The 22,367-nt window shown below is 41.0% G+C and overlaps 1 protein-coding gene across 2 annotated transcripts in view; it reads right to left on the bottom strand.

Moving 5' to 3' along the window:
- CHCHD3 (coiled-coil-helix-coiled-coil-helix domain containing 3) overlaps positions 1–21,432 on the bottom strand; it is a 176,906-nt gene extending 155,474 nt beyond the window's left edge. Inside the window, exons 1-2 of one of the 2 annotated variants that reach the window (XM_074573189.1) lie at positions 21,139–21,432; positions 19,242–19,323 (exon numbers count right to left, since the gene is read on the bottom strand). In XM_074573189.1, coding sequence (XP_074429290.1) covers positions 19,242–19,323; positions 21,139–21,222 — 166 coding nt within the window. In that variant the 5' untranslated portion in view covers positions 21,223–21,432. The remainder of the gene's footprint in view (positions 1–19,241; positions 19,324–21,138) is intronic. The other variant, XM_074573190.1, reaches the window with a different exon arrangement.
- Positions 21,433–22,367: the final 935 nt, after the last annotated feature.

The following is a 22,367-nucleotide window of genomic DNA, read 5'->3' as shown; positions in this document are numbered from 1 at the left end:
GGAAAAAAAAAAACAACAAAAAAACCAAAAAACACAACTTTGTCTCACCCCTGAAAAAGGTTACTTGAGGCGCAGGTTAAAGTAACTGGTAAATCAATGCAAGACAGTCCATCTGCACCTACCCGTGCTACGTGCTGTCTGTGCACACGTAGAAGCTTCAGCTCATCGGAGCTGTCAATCAGGTAACTCTTATGAGCATAAAATTCACTGGAAGAATTACATACTTTAGTTTGCTTTGGACATCAGTAACACTGTCAAGGAACTCTGGTCTGGGACTCCTGAAAACATAAGTTTTTAAGAAAGCCATATAAACAGTCATTGCACGCTAAAGAAAATAGGTAGACTTCCAGTTTTGAAATCAAACTGTATGATTTTAATGTCGATTAAAGCCATAGCAAATATATTTAGTGTGCTTAAATTAGGTGGTAAGTCAATGACTCCATTAAATATACTCTTCCTTCTTTATGTATTATTTTTGAAACAGTCTGGATTTGCTGGTAACAGCATACAGGAGGAAACAAGGAAGTGTTGTAACGGTTAGTACATCATTATTCCCGGCATACAAGTTTTAAAAAGATTTAATGGTTTTCAAACATTGTTGTACCCGTGTCAAACCCTATAAATAGTCCAAATTAGCCTTATGCTCAATGGAAAAAATAATGAACCGTCCCTTCAGTCCACCAGCATTGAAGAAAAAAAATCCAGTAATAAGTTATTTGCTTTACCGACCAAAGTATCTGGTTTTTTCTCCCTATTTTTTTTTTCCAACAGTAAAGGAATCCCTTAGAGACCATCGGGAAGTTTCCTGGTATATGTACAATGAACCATCAGAAACAAGTATCTACATGTGCCAGAACAGTCGCCTTCGTGAGTGACCTTATTACACATTTCCCAATTTCTTTATTATGAGCTATGGATCAGGCATGGTCAGTATTTAAACAGGTTTGAGGTTTTGGTTTTTGGTTTTTTGGGGTTTTTTTTAAATTTAATTATTATTTTGAAAGAACAGCATTCTTAAGAATAAATTCTGTTTTCAGACTCATACAAATTTAACAACCAACACATACGGCAACTCTTCCATTTAAATTCAGAATTACAGACACTTCCTACAATCACGGATTCACTACAAACATGAAGTGCGCCTCCAAGGACAGAAATTTGTATTAACTGTTAAATATCGGTAATGTGCAGCAATACTTAAACAAGCTCATAGGATAATTAAATATGAAAACAATGCAATTAAGTGTGCATAATTTAAAAATATTGAATATTTTAGTTTCCAAAGGCGCTCCTGTATATATTGCATTATCTATTTTACAATGTAAATGTGGATATCAATCAATTTATACTAATTTAAATTAGAAACAAGATGGTACGTGATCTAGAAATAATAAAGCAAAATTAGTTCATATTATATTTGGAACATCTTCTTTTCAGTATAATATTATTGTTGGAACTTTAGCAGTAAATCCCAACAATGAATTTACGAGAGAGGCTGGAAAAAAAACAGGGGAGAGGAGGATTACAAGGCTTTCCCCTGCGATTCTTTGAATTGGGTTCTATTTGCCTGTGCTTAATGGATCTATTTAATAAGAATAATTCATTTCTGAGATTCACACCTAAACAAGAAAAGCAGAGAAGAACTTTCATTAGCCCCTACCACGTCCAAGGTTATGTTCTAATAAGCTAACAGAAAAATCAAGTAAACAGAAATGGATGTATACAATCCACAGAAAAGACGGAAAATTGAAAAATATAAAATCCTGAGGCTAAACTTACAATTAGTTCTTTTAACCAACACAGAAAGTAGAAATGGAGCACAGGAGAACGAAGGGGCAGGAGTCAAGAAGCAAGGCCACAGGAACAAAGCTCCATGCAGGACACGGCCATCCCGCAGCCCTTCCAGTCACCGACAGCTGAACAATGAATGCGTGAGCTCTCCCGCTACAAATCCCTCGTGCAACACCCACTCTAGGTTTTCCCCACTGCCCAGCAAACGCATCAGCCTCTCCCCCACTCATGCCAAGCTCAGACTGTCAGCACTAACTTGAGTTGTATCTAACAAGTGACAGACACAGGAAAGCACCACAAGAGAAGAAACTTGAAATACGGGCAGTACGCCTTGAAACATGGGACACTAATAAAACACAGTCCTTTAGCACTAATAAGTGGATTGAGTTAAAGGATCCAGTTAACATAAAAATGGACCTAATTTTTAGTTTCTCTAAGAATTCCTGCTGTGCCAGCTACGTGACTACAAGAAATTTTATTGTAACTTTTTAAATTGTTCTCAATGCCCTTACAAGGTTGTTCAACTGAAACTTCTTAATAACGCCTCCTTCTCACCCACCTCCGGCATGTAATTGTATATATACGAAATAACTTATTTCAGCAGCTATTCAGCCATAAGTCATGTTGCTGTCCTGTTCATTGTAAGTAATTTTAAAAAACAATAATAACGAAAACAGAAGCATCACATACCTTTTCAAGACTACCAGTGGCAGAACACCCTTAGATTGAAAACAACGGTTGAGAGATTTGCTAGTTCAGCTCTCTGTGCATACACTGTAAAGCTTCTCTTGCTGAATACAACGGATAAAAGCATCAGGATTCCACAATCCAACATTTAAAAAATAATCATATTGTAAGCAATGATGGGAAGGATTTTATGATTCTGCTTTCAACAGGATTAAGCATTCTTTCAGGACATTTTAAGTTGTCCAGTTTTTGATCTTTATGGTTCATAACTTTATTGTAAAGTTATTTAATCTGGCAGCATGGGTAAATCCCATAGTGGTATCCCTTTTATTTTCTTGGAAAAAATCATTTCTAAATTCTTTCACCACGTGGATTTCAATGAAATTGAAAATTCTGCCACTATTGGAAATTGGAAATTTCTGCCACTATAGATGACAGTGCAACAATCATGTATTTCTACACATGATACCTAGGTAAAAGGGTTTATAAACCAAAGCATCTCTAGTTTTACATTTAGAAGTTACCACTAATTGCAAAGAATTACTAACTGCTGTTGCACAGGCCAGCCCTCCCACATGGGACTCTCCATACTGTCAAGGCTACATAAATAGCAAATTTTGCTATTCAGTTCATCTACTACCATTACCTTTAAAGAGGATTCTCCAGCTGTGATTGCACACTATCAGTGGCACTGAAAAGTCAATTTTACCCAATTACAGCTCTAGATTGCAATTGCTTTGGACAGGAACAAGACGATTCACAAAGCTGCTCATCACGCTGAATCAGAAAGCCCTCTCTTGAGGATACTTTCACGTACTTTTCCTTTGGTGGGAATACAAGCTCGGAGTGGCTCTAGGCATTGAATTTTATTGTCAAATGTCCATGTGCCAACTGTTTGTGGGGCAGGGGGCCCTGCTTTTACATAAATGTGGTTCAAAGCATAGGGAACGGGCCTTGCCCAAAGAAGGTAAGTGAAGACTTCCAATGAGTAAATGAAAGGGATGAGTTAGCATGAATAGGTAACGCAATAAAGAATAATGTTATTTTCTGATATTGTGCATTCTGTACACATAGGGCAAATGACTGTACAGACTTATAAGGAACAATCCCTCCCCTCTTTTTTTATAAATAAATGTTTGCAAAATATAAATTGCTATTCACTTAACTTTTCAACCTAAACTGAAATTTTGTGTTCCATTCATACTCAGACGTTGGTAACTTTAAATGATCTTATCATGCCTGATGATAGAGCCTGTCCTTTCACAGCAAACCAATCCAAACAATCCATGAGGAGAGAGCAGGCAAGGCAAATAAACATAAAGGAAGATAACCAAAGACTGGTATTTGCGGGAGGACACAGCTTCATGACAATGATGTTTCATCAGCCTTCTGACATTCAACCCCTTCACTATTGCTTACGCTATTTCCAAAGCCAGCCGCACACTCACCGTTCCAAATGCCAAAGGAAATTCTCTCTCTGCTTTGTGAAACTAAAAAACAATGGTATTTTCCTTCCAATGAGCAACTAAATTAATGACAACCGGGCTTCTCATAGATTTTGGTTCTATTCCTCTTATATACACAATAACCCTACCTTCTCTCATGTCATGGTAATATTCGGACAAAGAAGGTGAGTTTTATGGCTGACCCAGAGTTCCACACACAGTGACTGCCCACTTGTATTGACTGATCAGTAGCACAACACACTCCCGGAGAGTTTTCCCTACCTGTCCTGTAGCAGGGTGGAATTCACAGGTCTCCCAGTCTCCTGAGGGGTCACGCAGTAGGGAATGCGGTAAAACTATGGTTCTGAATCACCATCCTGTACTGACATCAACACACGCCAATACCAGCAACAATCACTAACTTGTAACTACTCTGCTACTTAAAGCTACCATAAGGCACGTCACATTTAAGAAGTTATATTTTAATTCTACTGAAGAATGGTGCAATTGCTTGTTTGTCCTACCCCACTATTGCTCTCAAAGAACGGCATCTTTCTGCAGCCAGTTCCTTCCCTTCAGCTGCTAAATTTCAAATGCACGTGACAGCCAAGCACCAGAAAGCATGCCAACAGCAGCAGCACAACCACCAGCTCCAGGGCCTTCCAAAATCTCGTCTGGCCTATTTGCATGCATTGCCGCAGGGATCTCCGCACCTTATATTGGCCCAAGCTCTCCCAAATCCCCCAGGCTCATTGATGCATAGGCTTTTCTGCAGTCTTGGCACTCCCCAGGATTCCCCAGGCTCTGCCTTTCTACAGTTGGACTTGATGATCTTCAGCGTCTTTTCCAACAGGAATGAATCTATACGCATCAGGTACTGCTGCAGAAGCTCTTGCTGCAAGTCTCCACATATCATTATCTCCTCCAAGCTCAACCCTATCATCAGACCATCTTCCCTGTCTCGCCAGCAATGCTCTGAATTTTTTTGCAGACAGGGATATAGCAGGAGGTACCATTCCCTTTCCGGCCAAGGAGACCAGCCCTTTTGAAGGGAAGGAATCGAGTAAGAAGGAGGATGGAAAGAATAATACAGAAATTTTGAAGAACTGATATGGTAGAAAGAGAAGGATATGCGATTCAGAAACGCAAATCTACAATTAAACTAGGAATCACACAGAATGACAGGGGTTGGAAGGGACCTCTGGAGATCATCTCGTCCAACCCCCTGCCAGAGCAGGGTCACCCAGGGCAGGTGGCACAGGAACGCGTCCAGGCGGGTTTGGAATGTCTCCAGAGATGGAGCCTCCACCACCTCTCTGGGCAGCCTCTTCTAGTGGTCTGGCACCCTCAGAGGAAAGAAGTTTTTCCTCATGTCCAGATGGAATTTCCTGTGTTCCAGTTTATGCCCATTGCCCCTTGTCCTGTTGCTGGGCACCACCGAAAAGAGTCTGGCGGAGACAATAGTGATGGAAAAAGCATATGGACAATAATGACGGAAAAGGAACGGGTGCTTGCTGGAAAGAGAGACCTTTGTTACTATTCTGCAGCATACCCACACTCAGTAAGGAGCTTCCCCCATCCGTTCTGAACAGACCCTTTTCAGGAAATTTCTAGGAGACCAACAAAAGGCTTAATGTTCAAAGTAAGTTGCAAGACACATTGCAGGGTACAGGAGTAGTTCTTTTTGCTTTGCAAATCAGTTCAACAGTATGAAGATAATCTATGATATATAACGTTGGTCAATAATCGTATCAGGAAACACTGCAATAGTACCATTGTCACCAATCCATTTGCAAATTATTAGAAAATGCGTAAATAAATTAATTATCCTTGAGAAATCTACCTCTCTGACTAGTTTGGATAGAACCAGTTAACAACTTTGAGAGTTATTCTGGGAAAGAGGGAGATAAAAACAAATTATATAAGAGGCCATCATGCAATGATACTGTGAAAAATACAAGCAAAACAAGCAGTGAAACTGTCTTTACAGGTAAAGGTTAATGAAAGAAAAGAAAAAAAAAAAAACTGTTTCACACAAGGATAACACTCATCAATACATCTGCTGATCCCATTAACCGGATTTCTCAGTGGTTAGAGTTGCATTGAAAGATAAATCAAGATGCCAAAATTTTTATTTGTGCATTTAAAGCAATCTAACAACTTAGCGTTAAATTTTAAAGGGAGCAAAAATTTTCCAGTAGAAGCTGACTATTCAGAAAAAAAAAAAAGTAACCATCTCCTTATCAAGTTATGATTTTATTTATTGATGACACGGGCACTGAAACTGTGCACAAAATCTGAAAGCAATCACTTCACCCAAAATTAGGTACAAAGAAGCCTGCAGTGATAAATAAGTGGATCTTTAACAGCTGTTGTGGCACGCTCAAATCTAATCTCCTGTTCATTCATTCAAGTTATAACAACAGGCTGATACATGGATGTTCTGTATCAGTGCAGAGAAAACAGTAATTCCGGAATTTGTTTCTTCAGCTCAGATGTAAACCACAGCACATTCGGTCTCATTGCTGCTGACTCGAGAAGGATACAAGGAAAAGAATTTAAACAGCATTGGTAACAAGGTCCTGTAAATGAGAATCGCTGACTTACAAAGGGAGCTGCAGGAGAATCTGCAAGTACTTTCTGATGTCTTGAGGTTAACGTCTCTCATTTCCCACATCCCGTACAGCAGCATGTTTGGTTTAGAGAATAATCTGAAAGTCAAGCTTTAGTAACAAAGTGACAGAGCACTTATTTCATGTAATATTTATGGTAGGACACAAGAGGCAGGTCAGAAATAGCCAATGTACGCATTTCAAATCTAGGCATCACAAAAGCATCAAGGGCAAAAGGATCTGGTTCTGTTGAGGAAAGCAGAGGTGACTTCCAAAGCATCATAACGTGTCTTCCTTCAATTGCAGCAAAACTGACTTTATATTTAATTGTCAGCAGAGAGCTACAGTATTGTCAACTCTGAAACGTGGTAACTGAAGTATTTTCCAACCAACATTTAGTACTGTATTACTGCTTGCAATACAAGCTGAAAAATGGTTGTAAACAGTATGAAACTATGACGTTTATGCCTATCGTCATTATTCAGAAAGTATATAAAAATAAAATACAAATGCTGACATGCTTAAAATTCTCCCAACAATAATCTAACCTACATTTTTAATAACGGGTAATGAGATCTACTAAAAAAAAAAAACGAAAAACTTTTTCAAATGACTGGTCTCTAAACTGATGTAATACTTACAACACTAAAAAGCTATCAGTGGTGGAAATGGTGTAAGCTGTTCACAGTAAGAAAAACAAGATACTCCAGAAGGATGTAGCAAGTAGCAGTATTGTGAGAAAAAAAAAAAAAAAAAAGGAGATTGCATTCCATTCTAGGAACAAACTGCCTTGAGTAGTCACCAAGTAGCAAGTTAACCCAGCATGAGTGAGCAAGTGCAAGAGTGAGTATCATCTCAAATACCAGAACGCAAATTCAGGAATTTAATTTAATAAAAGGTGCAGGGAAAAAGAAAGAGGCTGTTCAAGTGGGCAAGAGGTCAGATATGAAAAGTCTAAGGAGAAAGAGTAATCTGATGTCAGCAAAGAAGCTTCCAGTTAATTCAGAAATATACGAGGTTCACTTTGAGTGAAACATTCTCTCCTCTGCAAAGGAGAGAGCAGATTGAAAAAGAGCCAGGGTGCTCAGCAATCTCCTCAACAGACAGACTGGCACAGCAACAGATGACTGGTCCTCAGTCAAAACTCCATCGACAACGTCATGGGATGTGATATCCAGTGCTGCTTCCCAAAAATTACAGTTTCCTTAGGTTGCTCATTAGCATTAAAGTCACTCTTCTATATAACCACTGCCTTTATTAATTCCTTCTACCAATTTCTGCAGATACTACTTTTTCTACTTAAATTTCAGAATATTCAGTGCCATCCCCCCCTGCCCCCGTTGAGAAATGTCACTTAGTATCATCAGGGATTATTGTGAGAGAAAGGACTCAATTAGCTGCCTCCTTCTCACCAAGAAAGAGAGAGAAGGCGGGGAAAAAAAAAAAAAAGGAACTACGAAAAAAGTAGAGTACCTTGGATGAACTACTCATCTCAACTCTTTCTGTATAGAGCTTCAGAGATTAAGGAGCAATAGAAGCCTTTCAGAGGACGGGATGAACCACCACATCTCACCCCTAGGCTAAATTACTAGCTTAGATTAGATGTGTATTTTTCAGGTGATTAACATCAGGTGACCTCAAACACCATTAATGAAGCTAAAAATGCGAATCAGATAAACTGGCTTCACAAAGTATTGTCAGAGGTGCACAACCAACCTTGCAAGCAAAGGGAAGAAAGAATGTCCTCCTCCTATTTTTTAGATTTAGATTTCAAAAAACAGGTAGCAATATCTGAAAAATGCAATTTTCAGTCTGGTGTTTCCCAAAACTTTAGTTATATATCTCAACATGAGATCATAGAAAATCTAGGAGTTCAGTACACATGCAAACCAGTCTTGGAAAAAAAAAAAAATTGCAGCAGTAGAGGAAACTGCATACTGTTCCCCTGGGGCAGAAGAAAATAAGTCTCTAAGTGGTTACCTCCTGTTTAACTAAAAAACAACAAGCTTTCAAGAAGCAGCACTATATAATACACTTAACCTGCCTCATCTGACAAGTGATGAAGAGTTTTAGTAACACTTTGCTGCAGCCTGAAGATGAAAGAATAAAACAAAGCTTTTCTTTTCACCTTAATGCAATAAATCATACACTTAAAGTATCCTTTAATAGCACACTGAAGATTCTCTAACTGGTAAACAAACTGTGAGGGAAAGAAAAGTAGCGTTTACTATTAAAACCGCAAGATTTTATTACTTGGAGATCTCCTTGTCCTGCACAACCACCTCTTACCCGTTCATTGGAGACTTGGTTTAGAAATATTTTGATATATTCTCCCCTTATAGCCGTCCCTCTGTTCTTTTCATTTTATTGACAGTTGTAGTAACTGGAGAGATGATTTGGATAAGATTATATTTTACCATAAAACCAGAGAGGATGCTATATAGCAGAATGACAATTTCCTTGCATAGTACTATCAAGACTAATACTGGTGAAAGCAAACAGTTGTAATTTAGTCATTGGTTTTCTTTCATTAAAATTATCAATATTTTTCATTTTGTTCTTTAAGATAGCAAAACACTGCTCCAAATGACTTCTAGCCTAACAATCCTTTAAATTACATACCCTTTTATCTTAGCCAGCTATCTGGTCTTTTTGACCTATAATCCCAGGAAGGTCTCTGAAGGACAAATAGCTGGCTTTTACTCTGGTGCTCAGACTCAGCATGGACTAGACAAGTCAAAGGCTGAATTTTCGGAAGAAATATTAAACAGTTCAATGCATACTACTGGCAATCTTCAGTGCATATAACTCTCAATATGAACCAAGAACTTGAACATATGTCAACTTCAATTTCGGAAAGAAGGGAAAGAAGGGAAAGAAGGGAAAGAAGGGAAAGAAGGGAAAGAAGGGAAAGAAGGGAAAGAAGGGAAAGAAGGGAAAGAAGGGAAAGAAGGGAAAGAAGGGAAAGAAGGGAAAGAAGGGAAAGAAGGGAAAGAAGGGAAAGAAGGGAAAGAAGGGAAAGAAGGGAAAGAAGGGAAAGAAGGGAAAGAAGGGAAAGAAGGGAAAGAAGGGAAAGAAGGGAAAGAAGGGAAAGAAGGGAAAGAAGGGAAAGAAGGGAAAGAAGGGAAAGAAGGGAAAGAAGGGAAAGAAGGGAAAGAAGGGAAAGAAGGGAAAGAAGGGAAAGAAGGGAAAGAAGGGAAAGAAGGGAAAGAAGGGAAAGAAGGGAAAGAAGGGAAAGAAGGGAAAGAAGGGAAAGAAGGGAAAGAAGGGAAAGAAGGGAAAGAAGGGAAAGAAGGGAAAGAAGGGAAAGAAGGGAAAGAAGGGAAAGAAGGGAAAGAAGGGAAAGAAGGGAAAGAAGGGAAAGAAGGGAAAGAAGGGAAAGAAGGGAAAGAAGGGAAAGAAAGAAAGAAGGGAAAGAAAGAAAGAAGGGAAAGAAAGAAAGAAGGGAAAGAAAGAAAGAAGGGAAAGAAAGAAAGAAGGGAAAGAAAGAAAGAAGGGAAAGAAAGAAAGAAGGGAAAGAAAGAAGGGAAAGAAAGAAAGAAAGAAAGAAAGAAGGGAAAGAAAGAAGGGAAAGAAAGAAGGGAAAGAAAGAAAGAAAGAAGGGAAAGAAAGAAAGCCACCTTAAAAAAATCCCACACTGTCTTTCCATGAGTCTGCCTCAAACATTTAGAATCATAGAATTGGCTAGACCGGAAGGGACCTTTCAGATCACCTAGTCAAACCATCAACATAACACTGACAAAAACCACCACTAAACCATATCTCTAAGCACTATGTCTACCTGTCTTTTAAATACCTGCAGGGATGGTGCCTCAACCACTGCCCTGGGCAGCCTGTTTCAATGCTTCATAACCCTTTTGCTGAAGAAATTGTTCCTAATATCCATCCTAAACCTCCCCTGGTACAACTTGAGGCCGTTTCCTCTTGTCCTATTGCCTGTTACCTGGGAGAAGAGACCAATCCCCATCTCCCTACCCCTTCCTTTCAGGCAGTTGCAGAGAGCGAGAAGGTCTCCCCTCAGCCTCCTTCTCTCCAGGCTGAACACCCCCAGCCGCTCCTCATAAGACTTGTGCTCCAGACCCCTCACCAGCTCCATTGCCCTTCTCTGGACAAGCTCCAGCACCTCAGTGTCTTTCTTGTGGTGAGGGGCCCAAAACTGGACACGGCATTTGAGGTGAGGCCTCACCAGTGCCCAGTACAGGGGGACAACCACTGCCCTGGTCCTGCTGGCCACACTGTTCCTGATACAGGCCAGGATGCTGTTGGCCACCTTGGCACACTGGTGGCTCATATTCAGCCGGCTGTTGACCAACACCCCCAGGTCCTTTTCTGCCAGGCAGCTCTCCAGCCACTCTGCCACAAGCTTGTAACGCTGCATGGGGTTATGATCCAAGTACAGGACCTGGCACTTGGCCTTGTTGAACCTCACACCGTTGGCCTCGGCCCATCTTTTCAGCCTGTCCAGATCCCTCTGCAACGCCTTTCTACCCTCAAGCAGATCGATGCTCCCACCCAACTCGGTGTCGTCTGCAGCCTCTGGCTGCATTTTCAAAACGTTCAGCCTAAGGCTCCAACTGTCTACGCCCAAAGGTCTAAAACTTTGCCAGGATTTAACTACAAAACAATTCAGTACTCGCAACTAGTAAAAGGCAGTGGCACCAATTCCACGCATAAAAGCATAACCATTTAGCCCTTAAAACTCGTTATTACATGCTGTTTTTCAAAGGGCTCCATGAACTGTGCCCAATCTCTTTTTCCCAGGTTAATTTTTTTCCTCTGTGCTTCTAGAGACAGTTTCCCTGGCTTTCTTAATTAAGCTTACTGCAGCACTAGAAATTAATACAAGAATCACATGCCAGCCACAAAACAGTTGCTTTTCAACACGATTTTCTGCTATCTACTGGAAGATTATGTTTTAGCATGCACAAATCTTGTGCTTCCACATCAAAAAGCAGGTGGCTCTAACGTTTAACTTGCAAGCCATTTCTAAGCAAATACTTTGGATATGCTTGTTAGACTAGCTACGACAAAAATTGCTTTATGTGTGTACCACACAACTACTCTGAAAGATTTTTAGAGCAAACGTCTGCACTCAGTAAACCCTAATAGAGCACATGCAGCCTTAAGCAGAATAGCATGAAATTTAATTTCGACAAATCCACTAGAGACCGAAAAGCACACAGTATGTGGTACATAAGAATCACCTGTTTCTAAGAATATATAGAAACAAAAATGACACTTCTAAATGAATGCCCATTGAAAGATAAATTCTGCCTATCTGCAAAGAGCCACACACATAGAAAATCATTTGTTAAAAAAAAAAAAAATCTATAAAAGAAGCTGACTATCATCACAATGAATCTACTGCGGCCTGAGACCAAGTTACTTATGCATACGAGTAGGACAGGACCTGACACACCGAGTGTTCTTTCTTTAAATTTCATTTGGAATATCAAAAGTTCTCTATCAGTTGTAAAACAAGATTCCCCGAATAAACCAACCAAATGTCCCCTTCATATTTGACAACATTCATGGGATATATTGGCTTTCTGCCTGATGCTCATGGAGGGGGAAGACACAAAAAACAAAAAACACAACTCAATTCCACGAACTCTCAAAAACCTAATTCCTCCATTTGCAGAACCCTTGCAAACCTCAGAATTCATTTCTTTAGCTCCCCTTACAACACTGAATAACAACAAATAAAGCAATAGCAGGAGCAGAAGGAGAGAGGGAGGATGGGAATCAATTACTGCAATTCCAGCCTTAAATGCCTCCCACACACAGACCACGTTTTTATACAAAGTTGAACATGGTCATTTCATTACATCGAAAGAAACAGAGGGAGAAAGGAAGGGAGAGATGGTGAGACCTCTTCTATTTCTTCTACCTTCTCTACTTCTACCTCTTCCCATCCTTCCAACTGCACAATCAAACTTAAGCCAAATCTATATCATGCCAAACTCCGGGTTAACACTAACACAAATGTCATTTAAGCATATGTATTTCAGGCAGTATTCAAGTGTATGTATTTCATGCAGTCCACTGCCAAACTGAGAGATAAATAAGATTTCAGGTGGCCGGTAGGTCAGCTTTTTTTAATTGTTATTACTAATTTACCTGTAAAAGTTCTTTTTTGTTTAGGGGGAAAAAAATTAGTCTTTCCTTGAACAGCATAAAATATCATTTCAGTATTAGGGGAAAAAAAAATAATATATATCTAGTCTATGAAAGCTTGAGGATTGTTTCACCTCACAACACTCCCCTGCTGAAGATACAGTCCAGACCGCTTGAGCCATGCCTGTGCTCTCCAGCTCCATTAATTAAGGATGATTGGATTTACTCCCTTCCACCAGAGCTGGCACTTTGATGCCCAGTGGTGAAGTTGCTCAAGCAGATGATTCAGGGAATAAAAACTTACATTTGACGTAATCTGCAAAGCTGTTACAAAAGGTGGTCATCACTAAAACAGAAAAGTGATGCTATTGCTCCTGTGCGTGCTCCTGCTTCCCTTCCCTAAATACACAAAGGTTCAACCAAGGGAGCTAAACTGGTACAAAACTCTTCTTGTAGAGCATTGCTGGATGGTTTAGATCACTGGGCACCACATTATTATGGGAGCAGACATGAAAGCATTAGATGAGATTAGTTGTAACATCAGACTATAGCCTCAAATACATGACATTGGCATGAGAAGTTCCAACACCTTCTGTCATTTGTTCTTGTTCTACCTTTGGACACGTGTTTAAAGTGTTTGTTGTTCCACAGGACGCATCAGCACTGGAAATGCAATTAAAGTGGGCAGCGCAAATATGCAGTCTTGATGGCATCTCTAAGACAGTATTTCAGTGAAGAGTCAAAACACTACTTTTGAATCAGACAAACATTGGGAATATCAGGAATATAGTACCACACAGTACAGCAGGCAAATCCGGGCTTTTTCATTCACACCTAAAAAATTTCTGTTCATAAGCGAGACTAGTATTTGTAAGCTTCTAGATGTTCCTCTTATACAGTTATGTACTTTTTCCATATTCATGGAATCACAGAATCATAGAATTGTTAGGGTTGGAAGGGACCTTAAAGACCATCTTGTTCCAACCCCCCTGCCATGGGCACGGACACCTCCCACTAGATCAGGTTGCTCAGAGCCTTATCCAGCCTGGCCTTAAAAACTTCCAGGGATGGGGCTTCCACCACCTCTCTGGGCAACCTGTTCCAGTGTCTCACCACCCTCATGGTGAAGAACTTCTTCCTAACGTCCAGTCTGAATCGTTTTTAAACAATTAAATTAGGGCTTTTTGCCTACTCTAACATTCTCATCATGCCTACCCAGCCCTCCATTAATTATGCACCATCTTTTTGATGGGGTTAATACAGTACTTTGAGGACATGGAGTGAACTAAGCCCTTCCACAGCCCTGAACTTCAAATTACTATGAACTAAAAGAAAAAGACCCAGATGTACAAGCTGCATTACTTGCTAGTTTTTCCTTCTAATTTCAGTACCATTTTACAAGGACATACCCATCCACCTGAAAACATTCACAGAACACCTTGCATGTCACACTGACAGGGAGAACTTTAATTTATGTAGTACTTGCTTCATCTCCCATGCATAATTCTACCTTCCCTATACTCCTGCAATCCAGCGACATGAATGTCAGACGCAACTAAAGATTTGCTGTTACAGTGGCAGCATTAAAAGTTTGGCATCTTTAGCAGTCTAGTGAGTTACAAGACATTTCACCTTGTGATAATAAAATAGTTCCATCAATAGTGAACCTTTAACCCAAAGAATATCAATATACATCACTGAAAATAAAGTTATCTCCAAGAAACCCAGTGACAAATAAGTGGCCATACAGCAAGCCCCAGGACAGCCAGAGTGAGCATTGCAGCATCACATATGCAGTGATGGCTCGCTCAAATTTTGATCATGCATCAAAAAATATACACGCCAAGTAGGCTATTGCCTGGGTGCCAGAAGCTTCCGATGAAGCTGCCCTTCCCCTACAAGCCAATGCATTACACCATACATCTACCTCCTTCAGAAAGAACAGTAGGATGAACCTTACCCAACAAAACTGCCAAATATTCTTTGGAATGTATTTTTGCCATGACAGCTACATTAGAGGCGTCCAAGAATTTCAGACCAAAAGCCTATCACGAGTCATTGGTATTTCACACAAATATCTCTGCATTCCTTTGAAAAACTATTTTGTTTTCCCTCCTAGAAGTCGGAGGGAAACGAAAGCAAAATAACAAGCATTCTATTAAAAACAAACCAAATATTCTACAAGATGCAAATCATGGCCTTCCAGGCTACCAGTGGTCCACACACCAGCTCAGTTTGTTGACTGGGGTTTCCGACTTGAATTATTTCACAAAGGGTTTTGGTACCCGTTAAGTTTAAAACCTCCTTCTAAAGAGTACACACAACGGCACCTAGAGGAGGGCAAATTAAGCATTACCAGATGGAGAGACCAAGCTCTCCTGGTTGCTACTACAGGAAGAAAGGTTGCAAATCCATGTCAGTGGCTGAAAGGAACTGCCTGAGACTTACGGTGTCTCACAGCAAGATAAACAGCAGGGAAACCCATGCACCAAAATGTCTCGTTAAACCTCTGGTGTTTTCCTTTTCTGAAAATAACGGGAATTTTGCAAAATAAAAACAACAGAAACATCATTTGTACTTCACCTTTCAGTTTATGCAGAGAAAGCGTTGTTGCAACAAAAAGGTAGATGAAAACAATTAACACGTTAAAGGGCACAGAACTAACAGGATTTATCTGCAGAGGATTCTTGCTTAACTGGCATAAACATACCCAAACTCTGTAAACTTCCACATACTCATAAAAAGTGAAAATACAAAACAATTCAAAGTTAGAAGCAATAAAGCAGAGCCTCCCACAACACTTATCATGAGGTATTCCAATTTTACTTTTTTTTTCATGTAACATCTGACTATCCACAATTACTAATACCATCAGTACATGCTGTAATTCTTTAAAAAAAAAAAAAAAAAAAAAAAAAAAGGTCTTTCTCTGCTTCCACCTCCCGCTGACCTCATTTTTACACTGAAGGACTATCATGAGCTCCCTGTTTAACCAGACCAGCCTCCAGATAATACCTATCAATTTTCCTGAATGCTGGAACGGAACCTTATAGCGCCAGGAGGAGGTTGTCCTTAAGGACCTCACAGCTTTCCTGAGCTTATACCTCAGAGCTGCCTCCCACGGGATCCCACCACCTAGCTCTCTTCACAAGCTGAAGTTCGCTCTCCTAAAGTTGAGTTAAATCCTGGTTGCATCTCCAACTACAACCAAATTCTTCAAACACTCATTTCTGTACATCTCAACAATGCTTCCTTATGTGTTTCTGATTGACCCAAGATACCCTGGGCCACTGAAACTCCAACAAAAGACACAGATGCCAACACAACTGAGTACACAATTAAAAGGTATCATTTCACACGAATAACCAAGGCTAAAAATACATTTTTCTCCATTGGAAACTTGCCAGGTCTAACCCAATTTCCAATTTCTAAGGAGGCATCAGCAGTGCGCACTTGATTACACACCTACACAATACATAGTACTTTATGACATGGGTCCTTTACTGCTTTGTTTTCACAAGGACAGTAGAGTAACAATAACAAATAATACAATGTAAAAAAAAAAAAAAAAAAGAGAAAAATCTTCCGTATCCTCAGTGTAATCTGTTTCTGTGAAGGGAAAAAAAATGGCTGTCTGAGAAGCAGAGACTCTCGATAATTTAAGCATTTGGGTTTTTGTTTTTGTTTTTTTTTCCATAATAGACTACTAGCTTTTCAGATATCCACTAAGCTAAAACGAATTAAACCATTCCCTTTGTCTGTTATGACTAAAGCTTTAGGTATAACACACACTCAGAAGAAAAGAAAAAGTATTCGTTGTCTGACTAAATTACTTTTCATCAATATTGCTTTAGGAATTACAGACATACTTTAAAGATTTTACACTTGTTAAATATTTTAGTGCATTTAATATTACTCAGAAGTCAGAAAACGATCCAAGCAAGCTAGGATGCTTTAAGACGTAGTATTCAGATGTCAGATTTCTTTGTAAGTGTATGTAATTTCATTTTCAGACCCCAAACTGAAGTCAATAAATTCATCATATATTGGCAAGCAACAAGATACACATTCTTTCATGTAATCTAATCCATTATTCCTCCACCAAAAGCTATCAAAGACTTGACTTAAAGAAAGGGCTTTTTTTAATAGCTCTAATGTTTCTCCCTCTAGGCATCTTTTTTATTTTTGTAGGAGAGTGTTATTTGTCTAGAATTTATAAAGATATAAATTCAGGCTAACAAACTGTCAAGTTCGAAAGTTGCCCAGCTGGTAATCCAAAAGCTAGAGGCAGCCTCCAAACACCACCATCCCTGGAAAACTCTCTTCAGAAGCAGTGAGGGATCCACTCTGTCAGAAAAACAACTCGCTATCACCAGATTGACAAACACGAGGGGAGGAGCTGCCTGGACAGAGGTATCTCATTAACAGTGCAGGAGGTTTTACCAAGACACCAAGCCCCAGCACTGCTGCATCACAGAAGGAAGATCCCCAGATTTGGGATCCAGCACCCACAGCCTCCAGCAGACAGTAGTTCGATATTAAGTGATTGGAGCACTGGCTTTGAAGCCTTCCTGTAACAGGACCTTATCAGACATACGCAGACTCTGACAGGTTAGATGTAGCTACAAAATAAAAAAAATAGGTTGACTGTTCTTACAGCATCAAAGAAGTTCAATAGTTTGTAATTCTTCATCAAAACACATTCAATGAAAGAGGAATGGGGCTATGGTAACATGCATTTAAGTATAATTTAATCCTCTTAAATACAAATCATTATAGCAACTGAGGTATAACACCAGTTATACTTTCCTGGGGAAACACAAGCACTTCACCCAAATCACTCGTTCTTAAAGCAAAAATACACATAAGGTTTGCCAGCCTTGCAAACGGTCAAGTGATTCATTATGCCTTTCAACAAAAAAAAATTAAAAAATTAAAAAGCGCTATTTCCAAGACCCAAAGAGAAACAAAATAAAGGACCAAGATACGTACATACTGCGAATTAGCAAAGCATGACTGCGGTATTACAGCCTTCACCTACAGCCACCACATCCCAAAAATCACAGATGCTTATTCACAGGACGACTTCCATAACCCAGGTTTAAGGATGAAAAAGCAACAAGCACTGCCATGAAAGTAGGTAGGATGCACAAGTATTATTTCATACAAATCCTTTACCTAGAATAACTTCTTCACGACAGTAAAATACATGTAGCATTATGAGAAGGCTACTATTCAAAAAGAAAAAGAGACAGACAATCTGGCAGCCCCCCCATGAAACTACCCCCTACTCCATTCAAACCTTACTTAAGCAAGCGTTACTTCTAAGCAATTTTATTGGGCAAACTACATTTCACAAGTCAACTGACAGTTTAAGTAATTTTTAGCACTGGTATTTTCCTTGCCCTCCCTATGCCACAGTCTTCCTATTCATAAAGTGGAAAAACAAACCCCTAAAACAGCATCATTTGGGAGCCCTGATATTTGTAAAACATCCTGTGTTGGATTTGCTTGACATCCTTAGATGCTTACATCTGACCTCTTCACCCCGGTGTTCCTACAGGACAATTCATCTCATCCTGAACTAGAATTCTCAAATAAGCCAGATAAATGTCCCCCAAAACATCTTTTTCTTTCTACTGATTACAGAGGGAGCCCAGCTCGGATATAGACACCTACACCACAGACACCTTCAATTAAGCAACAGGAAACCAATTTTCTATGCTTCAGATGAAAGAAAGATGCTATGTTCTGATCATTCAAGTCTTGCTGCAAGGCCCACTGCTGTCACAGGGCTTGTTTTCAATCAGGGTGTTGAGTTTTGGTGGGATTTTCTTTAAGTATCAAGGCAAAACACCCCTAGGGAATACTGACATTAGTATTTCTGGAGCACTGATAAGAAGCCTTACTCGAACCTCACACGTTTCACAGAGTCAACAAACATAAATCACATGCTCCAATCTCTGCCATTCATTTTCACTCCTCAGTAGCTACATCGTGTTCACTGTGCTGAAGTATTTTAAATTAGCAAACAGGCTGCCTGGCACGAAGCCTGTTTGATGCATTTGAACAGGCGTCAATAATGAAATATAATATGTTAAGAAAGCCATCGTTTTGAGCCATCGATCTGTATAAACTGTATGTGACTTATTTCCATGAGAGGAAAATAACGTATTATTCTTTTAATGTTTGCTTAAGTATACTTCAACAGAGGCTCACTATACTAAAATTTGGTGTTAAGTAGACAAGAATTTTCACTTCACAACTCAATGCATACTTGTACTGAATATCTGCCTTTTTTTTTTTCTTTTTTTTTTTTAAAAAAAAAGGACTTTAACAATGGATAATACCTTAGAAAACCACATCTACTAAACAGTTGTGTTTTACATTTAAATGTCAGTCAGACGAAAAAAGAGTAATGTAACTCCTTTAAAAGCCTACAAACTACTTCCTTCTTCAATAGGAGACAAGCAAAAAAGTTAATATCAAAAAATCATCTGTACAAAATGGCAATGAGTTCATTACAATGCTCTGAAGGGCACATTTGATTTGCTTCCTCACATTAGAAAACAGAAAAACATGGGCATACCTCCACCAGATGCCGATCGGTGCTGCGATCTTCCACTGGGTGAAGAAGGTTCCTTCATACGATCAATGACACTGTCAGAAAGCTGAAAAATATAACCCCAACCCACAGTCAGAATGCATCTCCTTCATTATCCCCATTACCCCTCTCTTTCCCCCAAAAATGAAGTAAAACTTTTAAAAAAAGAGCACAGAGCCCCAAAATAAGCTATGAAAGCGGCTAAATTTCTATCCACAATGCAAAATTAACTTTCTATTTCCCCCTTATTTGTGGGGTGAGTGCTCATCTCTGAACAAGATCATTTTGGCTCTCACAGAACACAAGAAAATGATATAAGAAAATACAGGATACAGGGAAGGGTAAAGGAAACAACACCCTTCGACACGTTGCTTGTAATTAATCAGCCTTTTTGCCTTTCGCAGTTATTTGGATGACAGTCAAATACCACACAGCACTTAACCCAGGAGGAACTTCATCCTGACAAAGCCCTCAAAATACTTGTGCAACACACACAAAAATACTGTCAGAAATTATGCAGAACCAAACTGAGAATAGGAGTAATTTCCAGTTTTAGATCTATTGTAGCCCATGGAAAAAAGTAACAAAAGTTCAAGAATGAATAACATGAAAGCTTTTGTTTTCCAACTAATAACTTTCTACTGGTTTCCTCAAACATCAATTCTTATCAAAATGCTGTTTTAACTCCTCATGAGAATTAATTTTAATTAGCAAATTCTTTACTAAACCTACAGCATGACATCTCTCACTGGCAGAAATGTGTGTTACAAAGGTTTTTGCAAAAACTTGTAATCTAAAACACAACTGAAAGAGTAAAATTCCTTCCTTCAGTGTAAGATTTCTTAACCCAGTCCTAAAACTCTCAACTTAACTTCACAGGTAGTTTCACATATGTAAAGAGATCCACTTTTGAACGTCCTATTGACTAACATAATTTATTTAGTGAAGTGGTGGATCTTCTTATTACATGTAATATTATTCAGTTTTTATCCACAATATACTTTAGTATCAGGATACTTTAGAGAAATTCCAATAGCCCTTCCCAGTATTTAAACACGTTTCAGAGCGGATGAACTCTGCTGTGAACATTAACATTACTGTCACCTACTTGCCTGAGAGCATTAAATGACCAGAACTGAAAAATATTAGTATGCTGAAACAGGCAGCAGCTATCATCACACTTACATTCTGCAACACTTCTCCCTATGAGCAGTAATAAGACAACTTATTATCATTCCTAGTATGAAATATAGTGTCTTACATAAAAAAAAATTCTAAACTGGGAGATTTCTCAAAGTGTCTTGTGTCACACACACTACCTTCTGGATTACTACAGGAAACAGCATGCCATAAATAGGCAAAGAATGGGAACGCTTCTGCAGGTACAGAGGAAGCGGGATACGGCGCACGTAAGAGAGCAGAATATGGGAAAGGGAGGAGCTCTCACATGTAGAGGTCAGGGAAAGACAAACCAAGCCCTGATAGTTCCACATCCATCCTACAACTGTTCTGCGCCCCGTCTTTGGGAACCAGGCTGGGGACAAGGTTACCCCAGGACAAGTTCCTATGCACAGCGTGCTTCTTGCCACCACGGACACCTCTAGACCGCACCGGAGCACCACGGCTCTCGGTCCCCTACAAAACCCAGCTGAAAAGCGGGGAAGGGGTGGAGGTCTCCGCGGGGGCGGGGATGGAAGCGGAGGAGAGCACCCTCCAAGGCGGGAGGGGACGGAGCTGCAGGGACAGGAGCCAGCAGCGCAGGGGGACCGGGCCGAGCTCGGAGCAGGCCGGGGAGAGCCAGGCCCCGAGGTGTCCCTGCGGGTCCCGGCGAGAACCGCCCCCGGCCCGGGGGGGGTGAGCCCCGGGGGAGCCCCGCTCTCACCCGCACGCCCTTCACCACCGTGATGTTCTCATTCTCGTCCGCCTCGAAGGTGACGCGCCGGGTGCTGCTCCCACCACCGCCCATCTTCGCCCGGCGCCACCAGGCCGCGGCCAGGGACGGCCCCAAGGAGACTCGACGGCCCCGCTGCCAGCTCGCTCCGCAACAAACCCGCCCCTCATTGGCCCGCCGCTCGCCCCACCCCGCCCCCCGCGCGTAGAACCCCGCTCTCCATTGGTTGCCGGGCCGTAGCCATGGAAACCGTCGAGGTACCCGGAAAGCGTGCGGAAACTTTTTCGGGGGAAACTTGACGGGGTTCGGACTACAAGTCCCGTGATGCTTTGCGCAAGGAGGCGGGCGGCCGGGAGCTGCGCGCCCTCGCGGTGCACGCTGGGTAGTGTAGTTCTCACCAGCCTCGGTGACTGCTGGACCGCACTGCGGGCGGGAAAGTGTCGTCCCTCATGGCCCCCGGGGCTCTCCCGGGGCACGGCCCCGCTCTGAGGGGACTTTGGGGACACACACACCCACACCCGCTCTGCTCCTCCCGCTGGGGCTAAGCGTGCGGGGGGCGGGGGAGGGGAATGCTTCTGCCCCTTTGGTGAGGCCATATGGTGCCGCATATGTTGCGTTCAGTTTTGGGCCCCTCATGACAGGAAAGACATTGAGGGGCTGGAGTGTGTCCAGAGAAGGACAACGGAGCTGGTGAGGGGTCTGGAGCACAAGTCTGATGAGGAGCGGCTGAGGGAGCTGGGGGTGTTCAGCCTGGAGAGAAGGAGGCTGAGGGGGGACCTTCTCGCTCTCTGCAGCTCCCTGAAAGGACGGGGTAGGGAGATGGGGATCGGTCTCTTCTCCCAAGGAACAGGTGATAGGACAAGAGGAAATGGCCTCAAGTTGTACCAGGGGAGGTTTAGGATGGATACTGGGAAAAATTTCTTCACTGAAAGATTTGTCAAGCCTTGGAACAGGCTGCCCAGGGAAGTGGTGGAGTCACCATCCCTGAAGGCATTTAAAAGACGTGTAGCCGTGGTGCTGAGGAACATGGTTTAGTGGCAGTGTTAGACTGATGGTTGGACTAGATGATCTGAAAGGTCCCTTCCAACCTAGACGGTTCTATGATTCTATGATTCAGGGCAGACCTGGTTTGAGGTGGGTGCTTCTGGCTCCTGCTGGAGCTCTGGGCCTGAGCTGATGCCTCATCCCATTTTCTACATCATACCAGCATAAAATTACCA

This window comes from Larus michahellis, chromosome 1 (genome assembly GCF_964199755.1).
Source record: "Larus michahellis chromosome 1, bLarMic1.1, whole genome shotgun sequence".
Taxonomy (NCBI): Eukaryota; Metazoa; Chordata; class Aves; order Charadriiformes; family Laridae; genus Larus; species Larus michahellis.
The sequence above is the reverse complement of the archived record's forward strand: the minus strand, read 5'-3'. Positions and strand labels throughout refer to the sequence as shown.